General features: G+C 42.1%; 1 protein-coding gene across 1 annotated transcript; it reads right to left on the bottom strand.

Moving 5' to 3' along the window:
• Positions 1-27,530, bottom strand: SLC38A1 (solute carrier family 38 member 1). The gene is made up of 15 exons (XM_010169934.1): positions 27,412-27,530; positions 19,638-19,713; positions 18,954-19,069; positions 13,729-13,802; positions 12,040-12,132; positions 11,635-11,716; positions 10,354-10,436; positions 9,387-9,445; positions 9,135-9,260; positions 6,906-6,985; positions 5,648-5,748; positions 2,325-2,443; positions 1,634-1,775; positions 1,430-1,527; positions 1-374 (listed from the first exon to the last, which is right to left on the bottom strand). The coding sequence occupies exons 1-15, from the start codon at positions 27,528-27,530 to the stop codon at positions 273-275; spliced, it is 1,470 nt and encodes a 489-aa protein (XP_010168236.1). The 3' UTR covers positions 1-272.

The raw sequence follows: 27,530 nt of genomic DNA, 5'->3' as shown, positions 1-27,530 counted from the left end.
AGCAACGCTCCATGTAGTCTCACAGACATTTAACACAGACGTTAGGCTCATACAATAACTCAGTATCAGGGGACAGAGTGATATGCCTGTTGGAAAAATGGGTCTGTTTTCTGCAAGAAAATACACCCATAACAGTATTTTCACTACTGGTTAATCATTATTTGGATTTGATTTGAGTAAACTCACAAAAGATGGAATAGATAACAGAGCGGATGGTTGCGATTTTGGTGTGTAGCGAACAGGGGTGTCTTCTTTTCAGAAGGAGGTGAACTTCAGTGGCCTTCAGCACTGCCTCCCGATTGTACCCAGTCATAGATGACTAAGGGAATGCTCACTAAGGAAAACATTATCCCCAGGGCCAAGAAAAGAGAAGCCTGGAACAAAAAGAAGAGAAAATTAATGAATAAAAAAAAAAGACAATTAATTCAAGTATGTTAACTTCTCCTCTTAAGCAGATTTACAGGGTGATGTATCAAAGTTATGAGCTAAAATGGGATAGCACTTCTAGTAAAGACAAGACCCATAGATAATTAAACAGATTAGCATCATTAATAATTACTCACTGAACACCAAAACCAATTTTTTTCTGCTTTCAATTCACTTCTTAAAACACCAATCATTCCTAAAGAGGATTAAATGAGTCTGTTTTTAGAACCAATTTGCTCTGCTCTTTTCAAAGTCTCGCAGAAAAAAGTATACTCTTCCCATCTTGATGTTTCCATCGAAGCTCAGCCCTTTTGTCCTGGGGTCTGTGGATGGAGCCACAAGTGAAACATGGGTTTCCTGCCTGTCTGCTCAGAGAAAGAAGGTCTGACCTTACAATGCTTCCAGTGCATGCCCCGTTAGACTGGAAATACACAGGATTGTTGTGTTTTTTCAGCTGTAGCTCTTTCTGGGGCTTATAGGAAATCTTTACAAGGCCCATTCCCATCTGATCATGCATGCCAAAGGGCTAACATTTTAGCTGGCTGCTTCTGGTGGAAGCACCCTAAATCTGAATTGTGTCCATTAAAGCAACGAGGAATACCACAAATGGAGTGCATTGCACACTTTCTGAATCAACATGCTGAAACAGAGAAACCTTACCGGTCTGAAAGGGCTGCGGAAGGGGGCTGGAAGGGCACCTGCACCATCCCGACATCTACAGCTGCCGCAAAGCTGCCGCTGGCCAGCCAGGGGAAGAGCCCCTCACCCCACAGAAAGGGCCCCCAATAACACAAGGTGCCCTGCGTGGTACGGCCCTTCCACTGAGAGACCCCCAGCGTAAGCAAGGGAGAGGGGCAAGCGCGGCTGCCAACTGACTGGAGCAAGGAGGGAAAGCAACCTAAAGAAGCTCACACATATGTTCAGATTAGGTACGCTTTGCATCTAGCACATTATAAGGAGTGACAAGAAGAAAGCATTGCACTGATGGGAAAGGAATGCATACCCAAATCCTCTGAGTCAACTTGGATCCATCCTGCTGTGTAATTTTTAAATACAATGATGAAGGAAGAATGAAAATCAGCATATTGGCAGAAGTGACCCCTGCAAAATTCAAATAAATGAGTTTTGTTAGCTGTCAGCAACAGCTAATTATTATGTTGCTGATTAGCAAGTCTTTTATTAGTAGTACAAAATCAGGATACTGTACCTACAACTCCGAAAATATCCTTCATGGTTGGGATAAAAATGACTAACAGGTTGATGATAATCAAAAGAACAACAGTAACCAAAACATGACGGCATAAGTCAAATTTTGTTTTTCTAGCCAGCTCAAATAATGATGAACGCACCTGTAGGAAGAGAGAGAGAGAGAGTTCTCTGTCAGGAATAGTAAATAAGCCAATTCAAAGCTTCCTATGTTTATTCTAACCTGTTCTTCATGCAACAAGCACTGCTTAGATCTGTCAGAAATGTTGGGGTCTCTGATGTTATGCCTTTGGAAATAAACCTTAAAATTAATTTGGTATTTCAAAACTGTTGGTATACATGCATCTGCAGTAGGATAGTCTTCCCTTTCTGCCACGCCTTTTGGGGTCCTTCTGCACTTAAAAATGAACTTCACCTCTGAGCCTGCTCCAGTGAAGTCTTGTGAAGTAAGAGAAGGCCCCTGTGGATCCAGTTTAAAACAGATTTAAGACCAAAAGTGATTAATTTATTTCCTGCAGGGAGAACTTCTCCAGAAGTTAGTGGAAGCCTGGTGTGGGAAAACACCGATCCAAGCTCAAGCTTTTTTTGTAGCTGCAACATCTCTGTCTCAGGAACTGCTGCACTGCAGTTTGAAGAAACATGCCATGCACAGCTGTTACCAACCTCCAAACTGTGTGGAACTTTTTACTTACAGTGAAAAACAACACTGGCACTGTAAGTATCACCGCAACGATCACAGCCAAGCGCACAGTCAGGATGAGGATGTCATCTTTGCTCTGGTACTTGTGAAGCAGATCTGACTGCACATCGTCTGTGGAAAAGACAATAAGATAAGTGTTCCAGCAAATGGGCAATCTGTTCACAAAAATCATTGCTTAACAACAGCCTTCTTGAACAACAAGTGATTTATCTGCAAACAAAAGAGTATGGCATGAAACATTCTTGAGTTAAAACAGCACTTTAAACCAAATCCTAATGATTCCATTATTCCAGATTAATCCTTTGGAGGCCTGATTTAGGAATGCATCCTAAGTCAAGACAGCACATGCCTAGGTCTAAGGTAATTTTCACTGTAGGAAAGACAACAGTGAGACATATATGAAAGCTTGCTTACATATATAAAAAAAATAAGTAGAGTAAAATAAGCTATTTCTAATTGGTTCAGTGGGCTTTTTTTTTTTTTTTTTTTTTTTTTTTTTAAGTTTCAAATGATATAAAAATAACCACATGCACTGCAACGGCTGAACTTAATATAAACTACAAGGTTTTGAGCTAAATTCCTCTAAACCGCAAATAAACTTCAGCAAAAAGCAGTGCTCCTGTTCTCAACCATGAACAAAGCCTATCTCGGGTCAGCTCTCAGCGGGACGCTCTGACATTTGCACTCAAATCCCTGGGCAGCTCCTCCAAGGGCTGCCCTGATGGTTTTTTCTTTTGAACCTGCCACCCCCCAGCAGTGCCTGCAGCTCGGCCCTGCACCAGCCAGCAGCCCCAGCAGCCAAGACAAATCGCGGGGAGTGCCTAATGAGGAGGTGCTGGTAATATTTTAATGCAACCTCCTGCAAAAATGTTTCCTTGAAGCTGTGATAAATAGTGCAGAGTGGGTCTGCGTGTGCTAACCAACAGGAAAACCAAGTTGCTGAGGGACCAATGTGTTTGCTCTTTAACTTTTAAATATCTAGGAGCAGTAACCTAAGGGGGTGGCTGTTAAACATGCCACAAAACATGCATGCTGCCCCTTTTTAGGCTCATGTTTTGTTTCTGCCTGCTAATCTTAGAAAGCTGGTAATAAAACATAACAGCTCTTAAACCAAAGTCCTTGAAGGGAACTTGGTGGCCACATCTAGTTAAAATCTTTGGCACTTGGTAAAACCTCATGTATTCCTGTAGGCAGAGAGATCTGTCCTGCAGTGAAATGCCTGCACTCCCCCCAGGACGCCCTTCTGGGGAGAGACCACAGGTCAACATCACCTATGCAGTGTTTGAATCCCCACCAGGAGAAAGAAAACGCTCTCCCACCTCCCTGCAGTTTAGGTGTGGGGTTTTCAAGCCGGGCACATGCACAGCTTCTACGACACAGAGCTTACTCTGCTCCTGCAAGCACAGACTGCAACTTCTGTACCGCTCACGGACTGCAGCCAGGTAGGAAGTGAAGGGCAAGGCTTACAGTTGAAGGTCTGTTTTCCTTTCAGCTAGATACACCACAGAGCCCAACCACAGTGTGACCTTTCAGGGGAAGAAAAACACCTCTTTTCTGTAATTCTGCAATGTAAATATAGTCATCACTGCAACACTTTTGAGAACACAGCAAACAGACAAGTACTATTGGAGTAAAGAAGCAATGGCCACAATAAAAATGCTGTTCTTACCCAAGTTAGGGTAGAGAAGAAGGTTAGAAAACTGTAAGTGAACGTATGAAAGATAAGGTCTTGTCAGTCTCAAGGTGAAGAAGGATCAAAGTGGAGGAATTGTGTATTCCCTCAGTGTCTTTTTTGTTGCCTCTCATGGCACTGACCCTCGCAGAAGCCCCAGTTGAGCCGCACAGCTTCTACCCGTGGGCTCTTGGCGCTGGGAGGCAGGGATGCCTGACGTGGGGAGAGGCACATGACACCCCAGGGATTCCTCCGCTGTTCCCCCTCGGAAGGGCCAGAAGGACGCAGCCCCTACCTCCTCCATGGACTCCAGACCCTCGTCCTTGAGGGGCGTGGGAGATTCCCAGAGAGGAGTGCCACGGATCTGCCTCCTCAGATCCCTGGTGCAATCACATCAGAATCTCCTCCCTGCCAAAGCGAAGGGGTCCATGCTGATTTACACCCACTTGCTCCCTGGGGCTGCTAATTTGATGCATTTCTATGAAACTGTGTTAGACGGGAGCAGTTGGATGAGAACAGCTGTTGCTGTTGTTACTTGCAGTGTATTTGCAGGGTTTTTTTGGGAAAATTAAAATAGATGACCTCAAGTTACTTCAACACATGCAGACTTAAGGCCTCATAATCAGAATGAGAGGCTGAGAAAACAAATATGAGATAGGTACACTTTTAGAAAAAAAAAAAGCCACATTTCATATTTACTTATTTTCTTTCTCTTGCAATATGTGTCTCACAAGGAATGGTGTCATGAATGAGGAGACTGTAACAAAAAGGTCACTTGGAATAGGATGGAGAAGACTGATGACCCTTTGGTGACTGTGAAGTAAAAGGCAAACATTAATTTTGTCATCTGTCTTGTAACCCCTTAATGATCCATGGAAAGTGACACTATTTTTCAACGTTCCCTTTATACTGGAACATGGAAGTAGCTTCCTGGGCAACATTCATATTTTATCCTACTTTACCTAATAATTGTGTCTTTAGGGCACACATGTTGTATCTTGTAGTAAAGCAACATAATTTTTTTGTTTGTTTCTCTAAGTGAATTGATGAAGAGACAGGGTGCAAGCATCAAACAGCGCAACAACCATCCTTTGGTGGCTGAGCTAGGACAACACTCAAAGCTTCCCCACCTTCACTGCCAGTTTATTTAACCAAGACCTGAAGGGGTCAGCTCTAGGGATACAGGAAAACATTTGGTCCTTCACCTCTATGATGAAAGTGTCAATAAGAAAATGAAAAACCTGTGATGGCTGATTTGATACTCTTTTCCAAGGACCTGCTCTAAAATCTGTCCCATTTAATGCAGATATGCACACTTCAGTCATTACCAATGCATACAACATTCAAGTGAGGATCTTGGAAGGAAAATCTTAGTGGGGCCCAGCTAATTCCCAATTCTGTTAAACAACTCTCTCCCTCCTATTTTGAATATGCCTTTTGCAAGTACTACTTTCACTTGTGCTTTTCTTCCACAGGGGAAAAGGAGGAAAAGATTTGTACCTTCAGTATGAAAACTTTAAGGAAAATTATTTGAAAATGTATTTTAATATAGGTGGATCAGACTTTTCTTTCTAGCTGGGATAAGGTAGTAATTTCACATGTATTCCCTTTCTACTTTGATTAGTAAAGAACTGCATACTTACCATAGAAAGTCAAATAGCCAAATATGGCAGTCATAAAGTACATCACAAACATGGCAAAAAAAGAGATATTTGAAACCAACTGCATTTTTTTCTGTGAACGGCTGCAGAAAAAAAAAACAACACATAAAAATGGTTGGGCTGGATTTTTCAATAGCTGTTTAAAAATGTATTAAGTCTTTGCATAAACATTGTAATTCTGGGGAGACTCATGAATGCATTTTCATTTAAAATTGACAGCTGCACAGGGAAGAGAAGGACTGGGGAAAGGCACTCTACACAGGGCTTAAGTCAAGAAATGGTGGGTCTGCCCTGCAGCTCTGCTACCCGGTTATACTTGCCTAAATAGAGTGAAGGGTGAAGTCAAGTGGAGAGTGACAGCCCTTAAATACTTCAGTAATTAAATTAAAAGGGAAAAATAAAGGAAGAGTAAAATTATACACAGGAAAAAAACATTCTGAATGTTTGCAAGACATTTGTGTCCCCACGGGTAGAAAATAATGAATGTATGCAGGCCACTGTAGACCTGTAAAATAGGTTGTGTCAACGTTTCATTTTTAGATATTTGTTCTGAAGTGTTCACACTTCAGTACCTGAACTTGGACTTTTAAACCCACACAGGGATGCCCTAAATAGGCACCCGGGAACCTGCTGGTGTCCCGTGAAACTCAAAGCACCCAGCAAGTGGCTGGGACCTGAGGGCACCCATGGGTCTGACTGACGACAACGTCTTCCCTGGGGCCCCCTCCATGGCCCAGGACCCCGTTGCAGCCCCTGGGGCCGTCAGCAATGTCGCAGCAGGGCTGGTCTCCAGGTCCCCACAGCCCTGCCCAGCTGGAAGTGTCAGAGAGACAACTGTACTGGCAAAGATCTTTTAGTACAGGCAAGCCTGAAAATACTTTTTTTTCCTGGTACTGCAACAGATTTTTAGTTGCACTGGAACAAACACTGTTAGCTGAACACACGCCGCTCTCCTGTGCCAAATAACAACCGGCACAACTTGGCTCTCCCCAGGCTGCTGTGCACTTCCAGAGAAAACTCCCAAAGTATTGCATTATCCTCAACCTCCCTCACCCCGGCCCCAGCAGCACGCCTGGGAGGCCAGATTTCCCAGCTGACAGCCACGCTCATTGGCTTGTGGGTGTTATTAAAGCACAACTCTAAATGGCACGAATGACTCAGAGCACCTCTGCGCTGACACTTTCCATGCAAAGTGGTTCAAAACAATTAACTAGAAAAAAAATAAAAGAGAAAGGCTTACTCTTTAAGTTCGCTGTAAATCGGGAGGACTGACGGGTGGCAAACAAATGCAAAAGCAATGGTGGGCAAAGCATACACAGTCTGTTTGGAAAGAATTTCAGAAAATAAGTTAAGAAGAAGTATTTCCCCCAGCAATGCGAATAAATGATCCGTGTTCAACTACCTCAGATCCTGACTCTCTGGACTCTTCAACCAAATGTTGAGAGCCTTCAGAGAAAACAGAAGACCTGTCAATCAATGCGTATTTAATGAAATATGGAGAGCAGCACTCTTTTAATGGGAGGACAAAGCCTTCATGTTGGTCACGCAACCACAGTCCTGACTCTGCTCACAGAGTGCAGTCCTGGATGCCACAAGGCTGCTGGTTTTGCTCCCTGGGATGGGTTTCCCTGCCCAGCTACTGCCACCATTACTAGCACGCTGTGACACGTAAAAGGGACATATGGTGGGTCACCGCTACGCTACCCTGCCTTGGCATGGAGAGGGGTGCGCACCCGTGGTGCTAAGGCTGAAGTCTTGAAGAGGAAGCCCATATCCAGACTGTAAGAAAAGAGAAGAGGAATGCAGAACTTACAAATAAATGGATATTTCAAGGTACCAGACTGAGTCCCTTCCTTTCCCAGGCCAACAAAAGGGCTAGGAGGGCTGTGGAGAGATCATGCTTTTCCTTGGGGAGAGAGAGAGACTGTTATGTCACCAGGAAGCACAGGAGGCCTCCAGGGGGTAACCTCACCCCCTTCTCCATCAAAAACCTGAGTGGGTTTCAGTCCTCAGCGTACAGCCAAGCTTCATAAATGATCTCAGCACCTAAGCACTTCCATTCTCCCCAGGGAATGGGTATGAGCAGAGATCACACAAAAACAGGCCCTCCTGCAAGGACAAAATGAGTCCATCCCTACATGTGGCTCTCCCCGGCCCTCTGAGGTCTGTTTGCACTGGCCACAAGCATCCCCTTCCCACAGAAGCCATCCTGAGGTATGCCCAGGCCCGACAGATTCAGTAAATACACTGGCTGCTTTCCAGTGGCCCTTCCTCACCCGCATCTGTGCTGTCTCCTCTCCCCCACCCACGGCATGCTACTGTTGTGGAATCTCTGAAGTTGCCTGGACATGGTGCTGGGCAGTTGGCTGTAGGTGGCCCAGCTTGAGCAGATGCAGATGACCTCCAGAGGTCCCTGCCAACCTCAGCCATCCTCTGTGGAACTGTCTGTCCTCTCACACACCAAAGTCACTAAATTGATTGTCTAACTAATGGCCTCAAGTGTGAATCTCTAGAGTTCAGCTCCAGTGTGCTTCATTCATATAGACTGATCCTTCTGATGTGCCTCCATTGACTCTGAGGCAAATGCTGACCTTTTCTGTAGGAGAAGACTGCCCTTCAATGCTATCTAAAATATACCGACACCTAAGGTGCTGTCGCACACCAAGTTAACTAATTCTTAGTCCGTCACACCAGATCTGGGCTGATGCCTACCCCCAGCTAAAGTGCTCGAACTGGCTTCTTCGGTAGGACAAATTTTTAAAAATTTAATTTTTTCACACATATGCTATACGTGTGCATTCCCTATGACTGTGACTGAGACACCCCAAGGACCCTGCCCTGCTGGGTAAGGTGCTGTTTAACAAGCACTCGCCCCAGCACAGCTGACAGGAGCAGCCAGTTGCTGTTTTGCATTCTCTTGGCACAACTTTTCCTGCAGCTGTGTGGCGATGGAGGAAAGCATCCAGCTGAAAGGCAATTAAATTTTTGCTGGATTAGCTTTCAACTGTATCCTTTTCCCGATCCAGTTCACCATATGGCTACAGAAACATGTACCCTCTCACAAAGAAGTGGTTTGTGTGCAGGACAGAGGGATTACTTCTGGACTTTGGATGCAGGAATGGCTGACTCAGCCTCTGCTGAACTACAGCCTAAAGGCACAGTTGGAGCACGGATAGTAAGAAGCAGTGGAAAGGAAAACTCTCCCAAAGAAAGCATTTGTTGTCCGGTGGTAGCTCAAGCTCACAGCCTTAGTTCACCTACTACTGGGGCAGAGCAAGACCGCAAAGAGGTCCATTCAACACGGCATCTCCATAAGACTGGGCAAGGAGACCCATTGTGCATTCACCATTGAAGCAGGGGTGGAAGCATGGAGAATCAAGCCCTAAGTGGTACTGACTGGATTAAGAACACGGTGTGTAGGTACATATATTATGTGAATTAAAAATAAGTATTATAAGAAGAAACATACCTTGGAATTAAAGATAACATACTTTGGCTTACACATATGTTCATGTGCTGAGCTATTTGATAGGATAGATGATGTTGCATTTAGTTCCGATCCACCACAGGGAATTTGAAACTTCTTGTAAATAACCTAGAATAAGAGTGGAAGACGGCTCATTGTTAAAAATAATAATAAAAATCAAATTAAAACATCAGAGAAATTGTGAATATCCTATCAAGTAACTCTCATCCAACAAAGAAAATAAGCTGAACTTACCACTATCAGAAAAAATACCATGCAGCTTAATGAAAATCCACTGGTATAGCCAAGATACCCTGAAATAAATTAAAATGAAATCTCATACAAAATTATTTTATTAGCCGTACCTTGGTTTTTACTTCTTTTTGCTGCTTCATGAAAAGTGTAAATGTATTATACATTTAATATGTATCGTGAGCTTCTGGGCAGGACAAAAGCATGTCCTGTTGGTGTGGGAGTCTCCCATGTTGCAAGCTTCTTGGCTTTCAGACAAACCTGAGCTTTGCCCTGACTGGTTTGACCTCCCGAGAGTCACCTTTATGCCACTTTAAATAATTTTACTTTTGAAAGGGGCTGTGATCATTGAAACAAGCCTGAAAATGTGCAACTGCAATCAGAACGTGACCCAGATTCCCTGATAAGAGCCATGTCAGCTGAGTATGGGTTATTTTCTCAAAAGGAAGATCTCAACAAAACTTCAGTGACAAAACTTTTTACACAGTTTCAAAAAATACTTTGTGTACCTAATGGCATTTCTGTGAACTCAAACACATTTGAAAATGCAATCCTATATACACATCTTTCTTTAAAGTCCAATATCTCCAATTCAATTCACCACTAAAAATTCTGATGCTCATAGAAAATATATTTTTTGTAATCTCACAATTTGTGAATTTATATTTACAGGTTATATATAAAATAGAATTATCTTATGAAACGAAGATCTTCCTAACTATACTTTTAAAAATCAGTTTCCACAATTGTATGGATGAAGCAGGTTTATACTGAGTTCAACCACTGTAACAATTTAGGCCTACTTGTTCCAAAATGCTCAAAACACAGCTTATTCCTGGACCAGGGAGACTGCTTAGATTACAATGAGAGCACTTTATGTTTTTTTAATAGTCGAGTTGCCAGTCTGGCTGTCAGCAGCATGAGGTCTGTGCTCCTCTATTTTATTCCCACAATGGCATTTGCATCTTACCTAAGTTCTTAAGGAGACATAAAGGGAGGATTATACCAAACGTCACTGTGACAACAAGAATCCGCCCATCCACGTACCATGCCCTGTATAAAACATTAAAAAAAACAAACCCTCCATGAACACACCTTAAACCTTCTCTGGTTTTCTGATTTTCCTCACACTCAGTCATCCTCTTTGACTGCTGCACTTACAGAACTATCTTTGGTCTTCTTACCCTACAAGCTCCTACAAAAGGAGAGATGGGGACCACATCTGAATTTTGGAGAGTCATTAAGTATCTAGCCCTTAAAACATGGCACTGCTCTGACTCAGATGTGGTGGATTTTCATAGTCACTAGGCGAAATATGACCCTACTGCTGAGTTCAGTGAGCGGGACTGAGAGGCAAACTCCATCATCTGTAACCTGATAAAAGCCACCCTGCCAGGACAAGGAAAGATCATGCAAAAGGCCACACATACAGCACAGTGGGGCAAGGGGAGCCACCACAATTTGTTTTCTAAACCACCTGGCACATGCCTGGAGTGGCAAACCAGGCTTCTGTGGGCTGGCATGCACTAGCCAGCCCAAGGCTGTACCTCCTTCTAGCGAAGTGCTTTGAATCCTGCTGGAAAGCAAGAAAGGGGAGAAGGGATAGTGTTAGTGATGTTCTATATGACCTATTTCCACTGCTTGGTCCAATTTAGTATGAAAGCCTGAGGAAAGGGATCTCTACCTTCTTCTCATGCACTACATACAGCACACCATATAACCCAATGCAAAGGATATTTACCACTGTAAGGAAATACCACCCTGCTATTAAAGAAGCTGGTAAATGGCAAGGAGTGACAAGTGGCAGAAATTTAAGTAGAACATTCTGCTGTTGTCATATACTAGTATTGAAGAACTTTATACTATGAACAGTGCTTCAGGGGCAAAATCCTGAAAGGTGCTAAGAATGCAGAGAAATAGGTAATATCTTGCATTGTTCCCAATATCTTCAAGTATTGCCTAATACTTTGAAAGACTGGATCCTATTATAGGAGGTTTGTATAAATCACAATTCTTTGTGAAAATCTGGTGTGCAAAGAGAGTAACTACGGATGACTTAACCTTTCATTTCCTATACATCATCTTTTCCTTCCCAAAGTTGTTGTGGTTTTTATTAACCCCCTGAGATATCCCTGTGAAAATCTACTTTGACAAACCTAAAAACTATCCAATACCTAAGAGCTTTTATAAACATGCTTAAATTTATCTACATAATATTAAATTCTATAATCTCCAAATGAATTCAACTTACGAAAAAGATTCTTCTTTTCCCATTAGAAACTTTATGGCAGAAGGCAGCTCATTTTTTACTATGAAGAGATAGCTCAACATTGCTGGAGGAAGAAGAAAGTCAGTTTAGAAAATGGATAAGATATTTTGTGGAATAAGTACAGAGAAGCACCTTTTCACACATCAGCCTCTGATGATAAAAGACCTTGAACTATAATTCTAAACTACTGATAAACTACTGATCATTCAGTAATACAGCTCTTCGAAAGAGCTGCATGCGAAGTGTTAGCCACAACTATATTGAGAAACATGAAGACTGCAAAATGTCACTAAGAGGAGGAGGAACCTGATTGGTTGGTAGCTGCAACATTATTAAGATATTGTTTATAACATGGGTTTGTTTTTCAACAGCCCTCATCTCCTTTACCTCCAACGTTCTGGAGAGATGTAGATCCAAAGACAATCATTTTCCCTGGGGTACCAAAGACCTGCTCACCCAGCTTTTCATACACCATGCAGCCTGCATGAAAAGAAAGGAGGAGAAAAGTAACAAATGCGCCAGTGAAAACTGTTCAGTTGAAACACTTAGGATTCCTTTTCAGCTAACTGCCCATCTCTGCAGCCATATCTGCCCTTTGCAAGTAAAGAGAGAGCTCTCTTGGAATTACTAGAGCTGAAACTTATGTAGGAATGTTTTCTTGACGTCTATAAATGTTATCGTTGGCTACCAGTCGCTTTTGGAATTGAAGCTCTTAATGAGGCTATTACATCCCTTTAATGAGTCTGTCTACACCCCTAGTGACACGTTAAGTTCTGGTATCCAGGATGACGTAGAAAGCCTCCTCTTCAGACAAAACCCACTGCAGCAGGATCCACAAGTCAGCGCTGGCAGCCTGGCCACAGCAGACACAGTGCCACGATTCTGCGATTTCGCTTGCTTTGACTAAATGATCCAAATGATCCAAACCAGCCACTGGTTTACAGGTTGATTTACAATTTCTAATGACCGAGCCTTAACTTGTGAATTCTCAGTGTGACCTGTTTTTGATAAAAATGGGGAAGTTGTAAATTATAGCTATAACTTCTTTTTAAATATCTATTGAGTTTGAGAAACTCTTCTGTTAATTGGCTTGTGTTTCTATTAAAAGATTTTTTCCTTGGCTGTGATTTAGGCTGAGAAAAAGACTGGACATTGTGAAGATAGTGAGATACATGAAAAAAAGAAATATTGCAGATGTTACAGGGTACAGATGATTTTTAAAATCAATCCCATTGTTTGGTTTTCTCTATATTTCCTTATAGCTGACATTTCTGCTTTGAAGCTTGTATAAACAATAAGTTTGAGCTTGAATGTACCAGCAGCATAGAAACCAGGGCTTAGATTCTGGGAACTAACAGGGCACAAATATGTCCACAATTGGGCATACATACCTAATTTAAACAGGCAGTTGTTGCCATTATACATGCTATAACATGTGTGTCCAAATCATATATTAAAATATTATGGTGTTCTTGCACACAGGTAATTTTAAAAATCTGGCTTCAGAGATTGTTACCTAAGGAAAGAGACCTTGGACTTCAGACCACAATGACATTTAATACTGTAGGTAACTTCTGTGTTTAGAATATATTTTGCTTACAGATACACTTCTCTCTGTGAAGGAACTGTTCCCTTTTATTTTATTCTAGGAAACCTCCTAAAACACCACAAAGGCTATCAGGAATTTCACACTAACCACTAAAGACAAACTATATTTCCAGGTAAGCTTCACCACAGGCAAAGATTCATTATATTTCATTTGCAATTGGTTTTGAAATGCAAAGAATCTATATGAGCTGTTCCTTCTAGCTCACTGAAACAACATTTAATGGCAGCAGAATTCAGCTTTTGTTTTAAGTTCTTCTCTATAGTGATGATCAGGTGCTTTTCTCCATTGCCATGACATAAATTCTTGTTAATTCTGGGCTTCTAACTCAAAATATGTTAGACCTTTCTATTGTGTCAGCAAAGTGATAGAAACCCCATCTTACACAAAGCACTTGGCCTTCTTTGAGCACTTTTCACCTTTTGCTCTTTACATTTCTACCGAAATGGTATAACAATATCTTAAATTACCTGTTTCCTTTGAACACACCAACAGGAGATATATTGAATAAATAGACAGCAGCGTCACTGAAACCAAAAGCAGCCTATAAAAGAATGGAAGATAAAGCTTACTGTAAAAGCTGAGCTCTAACATTGCAATATTCAGGGCATAATTCCAACGGTAGGACAAGGGGAAATGGGTGCAAGCTGGAGCATAGGAGGTTCCATGTAAACATACAGAAAAACTTTTTCACTGTGAGAGTGGCAGACCACTGGAATAAGCTGCCCAGAGAGGTTGTGGAGTTTCCTTCTCTGGAGACATTCAAAACCCACCTGAACATGTTACTGAGTGACCTACTGTAGGTGATCCTGCTCTGGCAGTGGGGTTTGACTAGATGATCTTTCGAGGTCCCTTCCAATCCCTGACATTCTGTGATTCTGTGATATTCCTGTTGACTCTGAGATAATTTTTATACTCTTCTTACAATGCAAACTTCCCTAAAAATATATGCAATTTTCACATGCTTTTTGCTGTTCCACCACACCACCGTGGAGGTAGAAAACCCTGCATGCAGAGGGATTCAATCAAGTAAAACTTGGCAGAGCTGCATAGCGCAGCCTGTTAGTGAGTTACACCTCCTCATATTGAAAGAAGTAAGAATAAAGATGTCTTTTCAGATAGGAATTAAGATTTCATCAGAACAGGGATGAGCCAGATATGTGCCTTCAGCCACTCTCAAGCTTTTTTTCTGGAAGCAGAGTAAAAATTTCAAAGGCAAGTCCTCTATTTAAAGACTTCCATACCAAATGGAAGCATCTTTTCCCAGGACATGTTTCATATGCTACCAAAGGAGTGCCCAAATGGCTTTTTATGTGCCTTCCAGTGCCCAAGGAGGTGGGAGAGGAGGGAAGTTAAGGCTTGACTGGCTTCCCTTGGGAATAAAGGCAGAAATTAAGGGCTTATACTTTGTCCAGGCTGTGACTGGTGTTCCCTCACTGGTGTCACTCCTGGTCTGCTGTGATCCATAATTTGACTTCACGTAGAAGAATTGCAGGAAGTAATGACCTGTAGGGAACTTGCTGGCACAAATTATTATTATTAGTCAGTGCCGGGGGCTAAGTGCATAAAAACACATTTGCTCATTGCTCTATGTCTTTAAGCCAAGCACCATGTGTGCCTTCCCCTCCAACACTCTGACACACAAAGACGTGATGATGTTTTCATGATGTGTGTGAAGAGCACTCAGACAATCTGTTGGCAATTCCTCTTTTTATTATGACAACTACCCTCAGGACACCAAGAAAAACAAGCCTAAAATTTACCAGAAAACAAGCTGCCGCCATAGACAGGCGGTAACACATCTTTTTCATAGGAATACATAGAAAGAACAGGAAGAGAAGCCTTCTACTCCCACTTTTTTATTATTTTATTCTAGAAATACTTCAGTGCCAAATAATGACCCACAAGTTTCTTAGGGTCAGAAGATCAGGGAGAAACATAAAGAGTGTACAGCCCAAAGGGTGTTGCTCCTCAGGGAGGTGGAGAAGAGAAGGGATATTGTACTGGCTGAGGTCACTCAGCTCTGTTTTTTACAGATGTGCTAAGCCCTGCTCCTGCCCATGGTCCCTGCAGCGCTGCTACGCCCCTCTGCCTGGAGGTATGGTGACAGCCCCAGTGCTCCGTACTCACAGCCGCAGTGCTCGGCTGCTGGGCTGACTCACTCCCAGCCTCGAATGGCTCCAGCTCTGCATGCCAGCATCAAGTCTATTTTAATATTAAAAGCTCCCGTTTTGCAGGCACTGAGCTCATGGAGCCTTTGCAGCGGTAAAAATAACACTCCCAAGCAGCCAGGTATTTATCTGATCTGTTGTCCTTAGCTCCCCATAGGGTTCTTACAGAGACACTTGGTATTTTCATTAGCGCTGTATGAAAAACTTGTTTGTGTTAGGACTGTGGTATGGACAAGGACACTCATGCCAGAACCACCCCTTGGAAAGGAATGAAAATGTCCATGCCACTTGATCTGCACAAATTCAAAACAGAAGCAGGGGAGCTTGCACTGCAGTCCCAAAAGCACTCCCCTACTTTTTATTTTGCCTACTTTTAAAGAAGTGCTGGTAGCTATGCACATGCAAAAGTCACTTCCCTCCAGAAATCTAGAATGAACAGTTTAGGGCAGGGAAGATGCAGTGCTGGGAAGAATGAACTGTTCCTCCAATGCCACTGCTCTTTGCTTCCAGCTACTACATTACCAAGTTGGCTGAAACACATGTTGTCCCCAGCCCTCTGTGGTGTCCCAGGCTTTGGGGCCAGAAGACCTGTGAGGCTCATGCAGTCACCTGCCTTATGCTGCTGCACAGACCAGCTCTGAACCCCCATAAGGTATCAGGTGCAGAAGAGCATGGCAGGGCATGGGGTTTGCCACTGTACAGCCTCCTAAGGGGCTGGTCTGTCAGCCCGCCCTAAACCTCTGGAGGAGTTAGGCTGAAGCTTTGTGACTGCTTGGAGCCAACCCTAGCAGATGTGGCTGCAGAAAGCAGTGTGAAACTTCAGTTGTAGTCTTATTCTATAACTCATCTAACAAGCCCCTGTGCCTCAGCAGGGCTTTTCAGATCACGTGCCGTGCCACGCTAAATGCAGGCTGAAGGCACCTTGCATTTGGCCAGCTCGTATGTCTCTGCAACATGATTCACCACTCTGGTCCTGGTTCTCCACGATGAGACCACAGGCAGCAACGAGTGCTCCTGCCATCCCTAAGTGTCCTGGCCCATCTCTAACTTCCCAAGAATTTTGTGTCATCTTTCTACAGCGAGGTTTTCTCCCCTTTTGCATATGCCAAATGATGATCTAGGCTGTAATTATCAACAATACTGGGATTAAGATCCTCTGAGTTCCCACCTCAGTCGTTTTGCTTAGAAAGCATGGCACTTGGCTATGGCACAAAGTTACGCAAATAGGATGTGAGAGTATATTCTCATTGCTGTGCTTGTTTTACTTGTCTTATGCCAAGAATATAGGATCTGAACTGAACCAGGTGTGCATGGCAGTGCACACTTCACATGGCAGGAGTGTAAAAGCTGTGAGAGTGGAAATCAGGCTGAGTCTGCTTTGTTAGAACTGAAAACGCTCCTTTAACTTTTCCACCTCTGCCTTCTACTTTTCAGAGATGGTGCATGCCAATACTGCATAAAGCAACCTAGAAACTTTCCAGAACTGTGCTGCTTACTCAAGAGCAATGAATGTAAGTGCTTCCTCACGTGCAAAAAGCAATGAAACTACTGCTGGGACTCTATCTTTAATCACTTGTAAAGCAGAAATGGCTCTAAGATCTGCCTCTGATAGTGACAGCAGAACTATAAATTTATGGGAAAAATGCACTGGATGAGAGTGTGAGAAAAAATATTAAACTAATGGACTAGGTTTAACTCTGAGATTATTGCATGATAAAAGAACATTTAAAACAGTTCAACTTTCAGGCATAACTACAGACACCACATTAGGATCCTGTATCTCCAGGCTCCAAAGGGGAAAGCTCTGCTAGCCTGGTCAGTTAGGTCCTACTAGCTTCCTTACTTTTGATCTCAGTGGGCTGGTCTATCTCCAAGCCAACAGATCTAAAGGCATTATAAAGCTAACAAAAACAATTATCCACTTTTAAATCCACACAGTTAATTCTGTAGAGAATAATCCTGATATTTACTGTATAAAATCTCTACATTCAGGTTTGACAGTTTTTCATGCAATGGTGGTACAGATCTACTACTTGGGCCAAGACAAGCATTGTTAGAAGTTTCTGTGGTGTTCACATCACTGATCTGATTTACTTCACTCAAAAGGAACTGCCTTTTTACATGTTTTAGAGCAAAAACATTTCACACATCACTTAACTCTCATGAAAAACTGCTAAAAGAATAAGAAGAAAAGGTTATAGAAAAATAAAGCAGTAAGGAGAAACTGAGAGTGCTCCTTGGTTGAAACACTTTTATCACAGAAGAAGTAACATGGCTGGAGAGAGATAACTTTTTTTTCTCATTACAGCAATTTTCACAACCACCAGTCTGTACCCTCAGAGGGGTGCTTGTTAGAGCACAATTGGAATATCACACACAGGTTAGAGTACTGGGTAAAAAAAGCAGAAAAAATAAAATAAACTCAGTCTCTCTGCATAAGAAAGATCTAAATTAGGGTCCAGCTACTTTATAGCCTAGCTTAGTGAGAACACAATTATGAGACTTCGTACATTCTTAATGTAAATGGATTAACTCCTTGGATTATTCCCAGATTTTACCCAACCACAGCAGATTGTAAAATAGCTGCATGGATGTAGCTATCCTGGCACGAAAACCCAGAACAAATGGCTATACGTACCACTTTGGCCTTTCCCTTTGCAGGGCTCATATTATATATTTATCAAAAACCTAAAAATAACAAAAGTTCTACATTTTTAGATTTGGCATTCAAGAAATGAATTACCTCTTTAGGGTAATTTGTAAACTTAATAACTGTGTTGAACAGTTCTCAAAGACTGTAAATTATTGTATTTCTTCCCTCAATGAATATTTATCACTGGAATCTGCACACAATTCCCAAATGATTTCTTAACAATCACTTTTCACAATGAAATGTCTCATACTGCAATCCAGAATAACACTGTGTCTTACTCATTCACTGGCACTGTTTCATTTTGAAAATTTTCCTTTACAAAATGCCTCTTTTTTGCTGTAGTTAAGTACTCTACCTCAACTCTTTTTTATACTAAAATCTTGGCTATATTTATGTTGGCTCTCAAGGACTGTGGGAGTGAGATGAAAACACTATACGTAACATATAAAGGAATATAAATATTCTTTTTCTTGTAAAAAAAAAAAAAGTAGCTATCACATCATGCTTTGATGGAAGCCCTGGAGATCCTGTCATACATGTAAGAACTAGGTACTATCCCACTGCAACTATTACTACTGAGTATTTCCGATGTATGTGTAGCTAGCAGACTATAGGAAAAATCCCTGGCGAGGCTCAGATCAGTAGTTAATAACATGGACTTAATTTGCTTTAGCATTACAAGTAGTGGCTTTTCCTCCAAAAATATTTGACTGAAAAATAATGTCTGACACTTGTAGCTAACATTTTCAGCCTTGAATGCCGTACTTTATTTCACATGGATTATAAATGCCTCTGCTTGCTGGCAGTGTACATGTTCTTTAAACAGAGGGAAACTGTATGAGGATCAGACACTCACCACATGAATACTTACAGAAAAAGGAGAATTCCTGTGTTGGCCAAAGCAAAAGCGAGACCCAAAATCCCACTGCCCATAATTGCATTGCTGAGGTTGAAGACGGACATCCCCAGCGAAGTAGTTCCTGGGATCTGGAGAAGTAAAGACAGATGTGTTTGGGACAGAGCAGGGAAATGTATCTATGCTTCAAACTCCGTATTTCGCGATATATCAGATATAAGTAACGACTGCTATGGAAGTGACTTAATAAAAGCTGCAAGGTTTGAAAGAGGAAAAAGCATCACCGAACCCTGTCACAGCTGCACTCTGATTGCTGCCCTACAGATTTTGTAAACTGGCAAAAATGGTACAGGGAATACACAACTCATACTACAATTTCAATTTAAAACCCCATCTTTCACTACACCTGTTAGACACGTTAGGCAAATGATTTATATATTGTAAGGCCATAAGGACCCATCAGGACTTCCTGCCTAACATAGGCCAGAGGGATTCTCTTGCCTCAACTCCACAAGAATGCTTATTTTTTTTTCTTTTGTTTTTGTTTTTTTAAAGTGCTGAGCAAAAGCAGTTCCTACTGGAACCTGAATTTCAGTTTTAATTGTGTGTGCCCAGCACTTTTGAAGACCATGTCTAAAGGACCATCATATGCACCACATATAGTTCATTTTGACAGGGAAAAGAACAAGAGCGACTTACATATTCATCACATTTCTTCTTCTCCAGGTGGCTGTTTGTGAGACTTCTTCTGCTTTCTCGATCCGAAATAAATTTGCTGAAAAAAGTCAGAGGATTTATTTCCAGCAAGAGTGTTTAGGAAATGTGAACATGTTAATTCCATGAGCAGCATGTGAATAAAAAATATGCTATGTATAAAAACTGTATGTGAAAAGAGCTTAAACTCATAACGATTTAATGAACCAGATTACGCTTCACTGATACCAGCATGCGCTGGGCATCGATAAAGGTAACACTAGCACAAGATCAGAATAAATGTACATATACAGAATGGTCTTTTAGGAGATTTAGTAAAACAACAGCACTGATTTTGTAGATGGAAAAGTAATTTTTCTGCACAGACACTAAGAGGAGATACTTCTCCAGGTGTCCTGCAGAGGTGCGTGAGACTGGCACCCCTGGCTCCCAACCCCTGTTCATGTAGTTAGCACAACTAACGGCAAGTAGCCATTCTCTGTGACTGAGTGGGTCACGTATTCATTTCCTTTCCCTCATTATCAGGCCCTGAAGGTCCTGTGAACCACGTAGCCAAACCAAACCGATTTCTTCTTCCTCTCTGTATCGGCCTCAAGACTCTTGAGCATCAGACCGATTACTCCTCTCCTTACCAGCCTTGAAGGTCCCAAGCACTGATCCCACCACATGATGGTGATGACTCCCAAGCAGAAGAGGGAAGTCTAACAGCACCTAGAGTACTGTCCATAAAATCAAGCCATTACAAGTCCTAAGTGAGGACTTGGAGTGGAGCTGCAGCTGGACACTGAGACCTGGGACCCCCAGGTGGTCAGGGACACCCCCACCATCCTCTGCTTCCTCCGAGGACTGAGGGAGCAACTCGTATTCCTTTATATGATTTTCAAATCTTGATTATGATAGTTATATTGATACAGCAATAAGATTTTACCTGAACTGCAGAGGGTCCAGGTGATTAGAAATTTTAAGTTAAGTTGTATTATAAATTCTGTATTATGCTATTTACAGATTGTAGTACATTGATTCTGCTTGTAGAAATCCTGTGCCATTCTACTCATAAGTTCTGTGCTATACTAACATCCTGTTAAGAAAATAAAGCTTTAATTCTAACTGCGATCTAGCGCGTCATCATTCTGCCAAGGATCCCTATAAGACCCTGTCTGTCCTCTTAGTGTTGGGTGACAGCGTGGCACCCTACAAAACCCTAAATTGCCACCATAGGGTTAGTAAGGCTGGAGTTAAGAGGAGGAAGAGGTGCTGCACACAGTCAGCATTGCCCAGACTATCCCGAACAAGGCAACATGCTTTAGTGGTGCACTGTCCGAGGCTACCAGATTTTCATTTCAGTGTCTTTCAAAACTCAATACTGAATTCATCATACTGCAAAATTAAACATTTCTGCTCAGGGAAACATGGAATAAACACTTTTTCTTTCTCTGCACTCTTTACTTGTGTGTCCTTAGTATATCCACATTTAGGAACTTACAGGCACCAGAACAAGATTTGCCTTCTGCCACTGTGTCAGTATCCTTGGGATTTACGACACTTCTGATTTGGATGAGCTGCAACTTTCTCCCAGATCCTCTCTTCATCAAACATTTTAGTTTGTATAAAGCATTCTTTCAGCTTTTCATCTTTTGAAGGTTTATGCACAATTAAGTTCCTGGTATCTTCGTTAATCCCCAGATGGTTCTTAGGCTGCACTGGCTAATGTAACAGCCATCGTACGTGTTACAAACCTAAGCAGGGGCTGTCACCAAGTGTCAGAGGCCCTTTCAGCTGTAGATAAATTAAGGTGGCTCTTCTTAAATTAAACCTGACAAACAATATGCTGAACACAAAGAACATCCCTACTCGTCCTTTCCCACAGCTGGGAACATCTACTGGCCAGGGATATATAGTTCAAACTGTGACTCAAGACTGTGCATCATTTGAGTACATCCAAAGGTATTCAGGCTGGTAATATAACTGTGAGCTCATAAAGACAGAGCTCTATCAAACTTCCCCGCTACCCCGGTTGTGGCCTAATTACTAGCAATACATGCCAACACAGCTTCTAATTGTATGCCAAAGTCATGTAGTTGTAATCCTGCCGACTTGGCTTCCACAGCTGACACCCTGGGCCCTGTGTCTTTAACATCTTGTGTACTACATACACATTTTGAGTTTATCCCTTAAATCTGGACATAGCTGGCAAATGCACACAGTATTTTTACTGGTTTTGTTGCAACTTTGACCCCTGCCCATTGGTCTGTTTTGATTTCATTTATATCAATAAAAACAGCTAGAGGCTGCTTCTGTAATTTTTTAAAATACAAACTTCAGCAACTAATTTGCTGCAAAATATAGACACCGTGCCAGGTTTACCAACCCTAACACAGTTGGAATTGATGGTTGAACATCCCCCACTGTATTAAGAAATGAAAAGCAACCACTTCGAAGTTAGCCTGATCCAAAATTAACTTTCCAAAGCTAACTGTGTAGGTATTTCAAACTCATGGAATAAAATCTCAACCTGGTCTTCTATAAATTCTGAGCATGTGCTTTTTTTTTTTTTCATGTCTGTTTAAAGCCCATCTCTTGAACACAGGCATCAGAGTGTGAATGGTTTGAAAAAGACATTCCAGCCCTCTCTTGAAACACCCCGCAGGCAATTTGTACAAGCAGTAGTACAGAGAAGAGTTTTGTCTCTTTTGGATTTGTAAGCGCTGCTGGGAACATCTGTGGACTTTGCCTTCTTCTGTCATTTATGGAGATCATGTGTCATTTTAGATTTTGTCAGAGTTATGATAACTAGCCACTAGTCTGCTCCCCCCGCTTCTCCTCATCCCTCTACAGTCAGTCCCTGCTTAATAATTACAAAAATTTAAAAAATGTAGATACAATTATTTTTGCAACCTGGTATAAAAGTTCACTGAAAATTATTGTTAAAGAATGAATCCATGATAAAGACAAGACTTGAGCAATATTGCTTGAATATAAAGCAACTGTGGGACTTTCCATGAGAATATTTTTGACAGAGTAAACAACTTCTGTAGAACTGGTATCTTCTGTGGCCAACAAACACATTATTTCCTTCTGGATGGGACTTCAAGAATATGAGTCTGATTTGATAAATTGATCCAAAGTACTTCATTTTGAGTTAATCCTACATTAAAATGGATTGGGCTTGTTGTCCAGCCTCTCATCTCCTATTACAAGCTGAGCTCCTCATCTACCCCATGTTTACCACGCCATACTGCACATTTTTTTCTGTTTATACTGTGTGATGCGTACAGGAGGGCAAAGTCAGACATGGGAATGTGGCTACCAGGCTCCAAAATCACAAGGTACCTAGCATTGCACCCTGCTTTGTTACGGAGTGCTTCCCAGCACCTGCCTCCCAGCCCCAGGACGGCTTGCCCTGTCAGCTCAGCAGTGATGCAGTGGTGGGGGCTGTGGGGTCTGTCTGATCCAGGCTGTGATGCATTTACTATTGCAGGCAACTTAATCTGCAAGTCCAGACAAGATGGTTGCCTCAGGACCACGCTTGGTAGGTGCTGCAAATGTACTGTGTGACAGCCTAAGTTCTTCATAAATGGAATCTATTACCAAACCTAAATTGGAAAAAAAAAAAAAAAAAAAAAAAGTAGGGGGAAGGTAATCCAATGGATTTAATACAAAAAAGATTTTGCTTTTTACAAACTTTTTTTCCATTTCAGGGTGTTTTTTTCCCCTACAGCATATGAAAGGGAATGTATGTTGGAATACTGGAATTTCTAGTTAAACCGTGACATGCATCTGCTCTGCTTAATAGATGTCCTTAGAAAATGAGCTATTAGTTGTCACAGAATGCTGTGTATTTGACATTTATAAATATGACATGAATAAAGTGAAATGACTGTTTAATCCAGCCTCTCCCAGACCTCCAGAGGACTACAGGCCACTGTGACAGGTGCTGTGGAAATGCACAGTAGGACTGTCTGTGCCCTCAAAGCCTTGTGACTCTCTGACAAGCATGAAATCCGTTTGCGCCCTTTGTTGTCTTCATTTCAAACACTTTACTCATCATTAAAAGACATAAAAGACATGTTTTTGCTTTCCAATTGTGCTTCCTACATCACAGCCGTGTATGAGAAGCTTACACAAAACTTTTCAGATGTGTTAACAAAATATCCTGGCCAAAAAATAATCACCTGGTCCTTGTAATGCATGAAGCCTCATGACTGGCTTGGAAATAATTTCTTCACCTAATTGTTTTCCTGGTTTGATTTAGTGCAAAGTAGAAATTTAGTCTTATTGATAAAGTGGTTTAAAAGGACCATGTTTAACTATGGTTTCCAAATCTAATTTATTAAAGGACTTAAATGAGAAATGTTTGATTAAGTTGATATCCCCGTGCTAACCATTTTGGCTAAGCAGATTTAGCTAAAAACCATTTAGTTGTCTCAGAGATAAACATAATTAAATTAAAGTGATATTTCACAATGCCTTAAACACTTGCTAGGGAAAGCTAGTTTGCTGAGATGATGGAACTTTATCCTTAGGCAGCCTCTTAAACTGAGCTCTAGCTTCAGCAACAGCAAAGATTTCCAGCGTGAGCAGGAATAAGAAACGCAGAAGAAAACTTGGTTTGGCTTATACTATGAAACTTGAACCAGATCTGAGTATACCTACTAACAACCTTGTTAACTGAACAAGGAATGCTGATAACTTACTAGTAGCTCTAAACCAAGACAGACATTCAGCCAGGAGCTTCCTGAGAGCATCATGATAGTTACAGATAATGAGTAGGTCATCTAAATACTGCTTTACAGTTTTGTCCAGAGATGGTAAAGTTTTATAGCCAGGATACACAGCTAAAAGACACCAAAGCCATGTCTGGATTTGATGCAAGTCTCTTTATTGACATTCCCAGAAGAAATTCAACATCTATGTACAAAGAAAAACCCCTCCCAATACAGCCTCTTCCAAACAATTCAACTGCATATATAAATGCATATTTAGGCCCTGAAAAGGCTGGAAATCCAAAGAAAACTAGAGAATTCTTTTCCAAGATCAAGAAATATTTGGGGTTTAAAAAACCAGACCTGGAATCAGCTTCTCCCTGGTGTACCTTCCCCCAAAGATCCTTAAAAACTCTGCCCTACACTGAGCTTGAAAAACTATGCACTGGGAGAAAAAAAAGGTTTAAAGTGAAAAAAGGTTTAAAGCATGCAAAATCAACAGGTTGAAAAAACAAAAATTAGTTAGTTGAAAATTACAGATCTAATCTAAAGCTCAAGTGAAATCAACAGAAAAAGTCCCAGTGATTTTGATGGACTTTGGAGTTTCATGAGGCCTCGCACCTCATGCCAGGCAGCACAACATGATTTTTTCCATACATCCATTAGCCTCTTATTCCACAGAGATGAGGCATTTGTGAAAAGAGCCATAGAAAAGGGAAGAACTGCATCCTTTCAGGACACATTTACTGCGGGGTACAGAGCAGGGTCTGTGTGCCAGCTCATCACCATACTGGTGTGGAGTCGCTTGCATGGGGCAGTGGCCATGAGAGGCTCAGGCAGAGCCGCAGGGGACACTGATGAGGCTGCGCCAGTGCACACATGCTGCTGTGCTGGATGCCACAGTCAGCACGAGCTGTCATGAGACTCCTGTTTTAGACATGGAGGGGACCATGAACACACCAGGATATATAGGGAAAAATACATGGGTATGAGATGCAGGAGTAAGTAGCTATCCAACGGGCACCCCAGCAGAGGGATAACAGACAACCATAACAGGCTACAGCCCACAAACAAATGATGCTCCGCAGAGGAAAAAAGTTATCCAGAAGGGAAAGGAAAATTGTGGGATATGTTCATGTGCCCTAAGCATCAGAACAGTAATCAGAAATTCTGTCTCTGGTTTTCTGATGCTCTTTCCTCCCCTAACTTTTCTTCTTCCCTTTGCAGGCAGTCTGGATCAGACCCAGACCTTGCCATGCATACTACACCCTAACTCCACAAAGCACATTGTGACTACTGAGGATCAGGCACATACAGCACACTCCTTCCATGCCCTCCATAAACATTCACCGAAAGACAAAGCACTAACAGGGTTTTTCCCCATAACAGTTACTGGTGGCACCAGCCAAAACGCTGGGGAGGTGCAGCCAGCCCAGTCCAGCCACTCCTTCTCCTCTCAAGGGTATAAATCCTCAGCAGGCTCCCTGGAGCGCATTTACCCCTGTCAGCCCCTGAGCTCCTTGCCTTACGAAGTGAGCCAGCAGGAAGGCAAGCAGGCTCATACTAGAACTGTTTTGTTTTGGCTAAGTTGGAGGGGTTTTTTTTCTTGCTTTTTTTTTTTTTTTTTTTTTAATAGAAGTGGTTTGTGTTTCAGTTTGGCACTTTCCATCAAAGCAGTTGCATCAGAAAATTCCTGACCAGCTCTAATCTTCACCAGTGCAGCTGCAGTGCAGTCACACAGCGCAGCTGATGGCTGCCCCAGGACTGCCCCAGGGTGGGTGACCAGGGAAAGGGGGAGAAGGCTGGCACTCTCCTTCTGGGAGGACTGGCCCACGCTACCAGCCAGGGCCCCCTGCTCAGTCCAGGGTACAGCCGGCTCATATTGCTACGTGCATGCCATGGCTAGCATCGGGTGCTTATTCCCATGCCTGTCACCAAGTTCTCCATCCACCTACACAGCCATGAGAGCCACAGAACTCTACCCTCACTTGAGAAAAAACAACTCCTGATTTTGTTTTGACATTATAAAGTGTGTTTCTCTAGGTAGCCAGAGATGCTCCTGCCAAAAGAAAGAAAGGGCAAGAGAAGAGGTTTTTAAAGACCATAAATACAGGCTGTGGCAGCCCAGCAGTAAAGGAGCAGGATGATCTGCTGGCAGAAACTTCCCAGCAGCACCAGTGCCGGGCAGGGCTGGATCCCCACGCGGGAACAGGCCAGCTGGCATGCTCCACCTTGGTCTGCAATATTTGAACAGGAAGTTTGATCAAAAACCAGCTTCTTGTTCTACAGCTCACAAAATGCAATCAGGGTCTGTGAGCAGGTCTTTGCTCAGCTCAGCACCTGTTGGAGGCTGGTAGGAAGGCCTGAAGAACCGCTCTCACGTGGAACATGCTGCTCTCTGAAATGACTGTACAGCTGATAGGAAAAGCCTACAGCCCAATTTAAACAAACATAATGATTTTCACTAATACGGATAAACAGATGCATTTTTTAAATTCTACATGAGTTAAGTATGTCTCTCTTTTACTGGCTTCTTGCCATCCCTGCCTCATGGAGTGACAGCCACTGCCCACTTTACCTTGCTGAATTGTCAACATGGACCAGGACTACATTTGCTGCCAAAAATACCAACTGTAAATCCCCAGGAGCTTGGGTGCATGGAGGTGGCCAGGCAGGTTAAGATTATCATATCAGAGATCAAAGGTCAACAAAGCAATTTGCCCCAAATTACGCCATTGGTCTAACTGTATTAATTATTATTACTTCTTTACGGTGTGCAAGCAGACATTTCAAAATGTTGACTTTTTTGCTACATTTTATGTTTGTGCATTTTATTAGACTAATCTGAAAGATTCAAGATGATGAATAAATTGCCACTGTTTGCTTTATCTGCTGTTGCAGCCTATGCCCAACAGATGTCACATATGAAATTCAAATTACATCTTCAAATGGAGCATGACTTGGTAATGAATAATTCAAGACATATACTGAAAATTAGAATGCTGTTTTTAAACAGTGTTTCTTAGCACAGGCAGTGTCAGTGGAAAAATACTCACCTATTTATCTGGCCATTTTCCACTTCTGTGAAATCATTTGAATCATTGCTGATGTTATCATCTTCAGGGACAGTCATATTCTGCAATTCTGTCAGTTCTAATCCAGCTTTGAAAGGCAT

Source organism: Antrostomus carolinensis, unplaced genomic scaffold, assembly GCF_000700745.2.
Source record: "Antrostomus carolinensis isolate BGI_N321 unplaced genomic scaffold, ASM70074v2 scaffold20316, whole genome shotgun sequence".
Classification (NCBI taxonomy): domain Eukaryota; kingdom Metazoa; phylum Chordata; class Aves; order Caprimulgiformes; family Caprimulgidae; genus Antrostomus; species Antrostomus carolinensis.
This window is presented reverse-complemented; position numbering and strand designations above follow the sequence as displayed.

Excerpts from the sequence above, each read along its gene's own strand:
- SLC38A1 (XM_010169934.1), bottom strand. The coding sequence starts at position 27,530 with ATGCCTTTCAAAGCTGGATTAGAACTGACAGAATTGCAGAATATGACT. Across the intron at positions 6,986-9,134 it reads ATGTTATCTTTAATTCCAAG|ACTGTGTATGCTTTGCCCAC; the intron begins GTATGTTTCTTC and ends CTTTCCAAACAG. Across the intron at positions 1,528-1,633 it reads GGATATTTTCGGAGTTGTAG|GGGTCACTTCTGCCAATATG; the intron begins GTACAGTATCCT and ends TGAATTTTGCAG.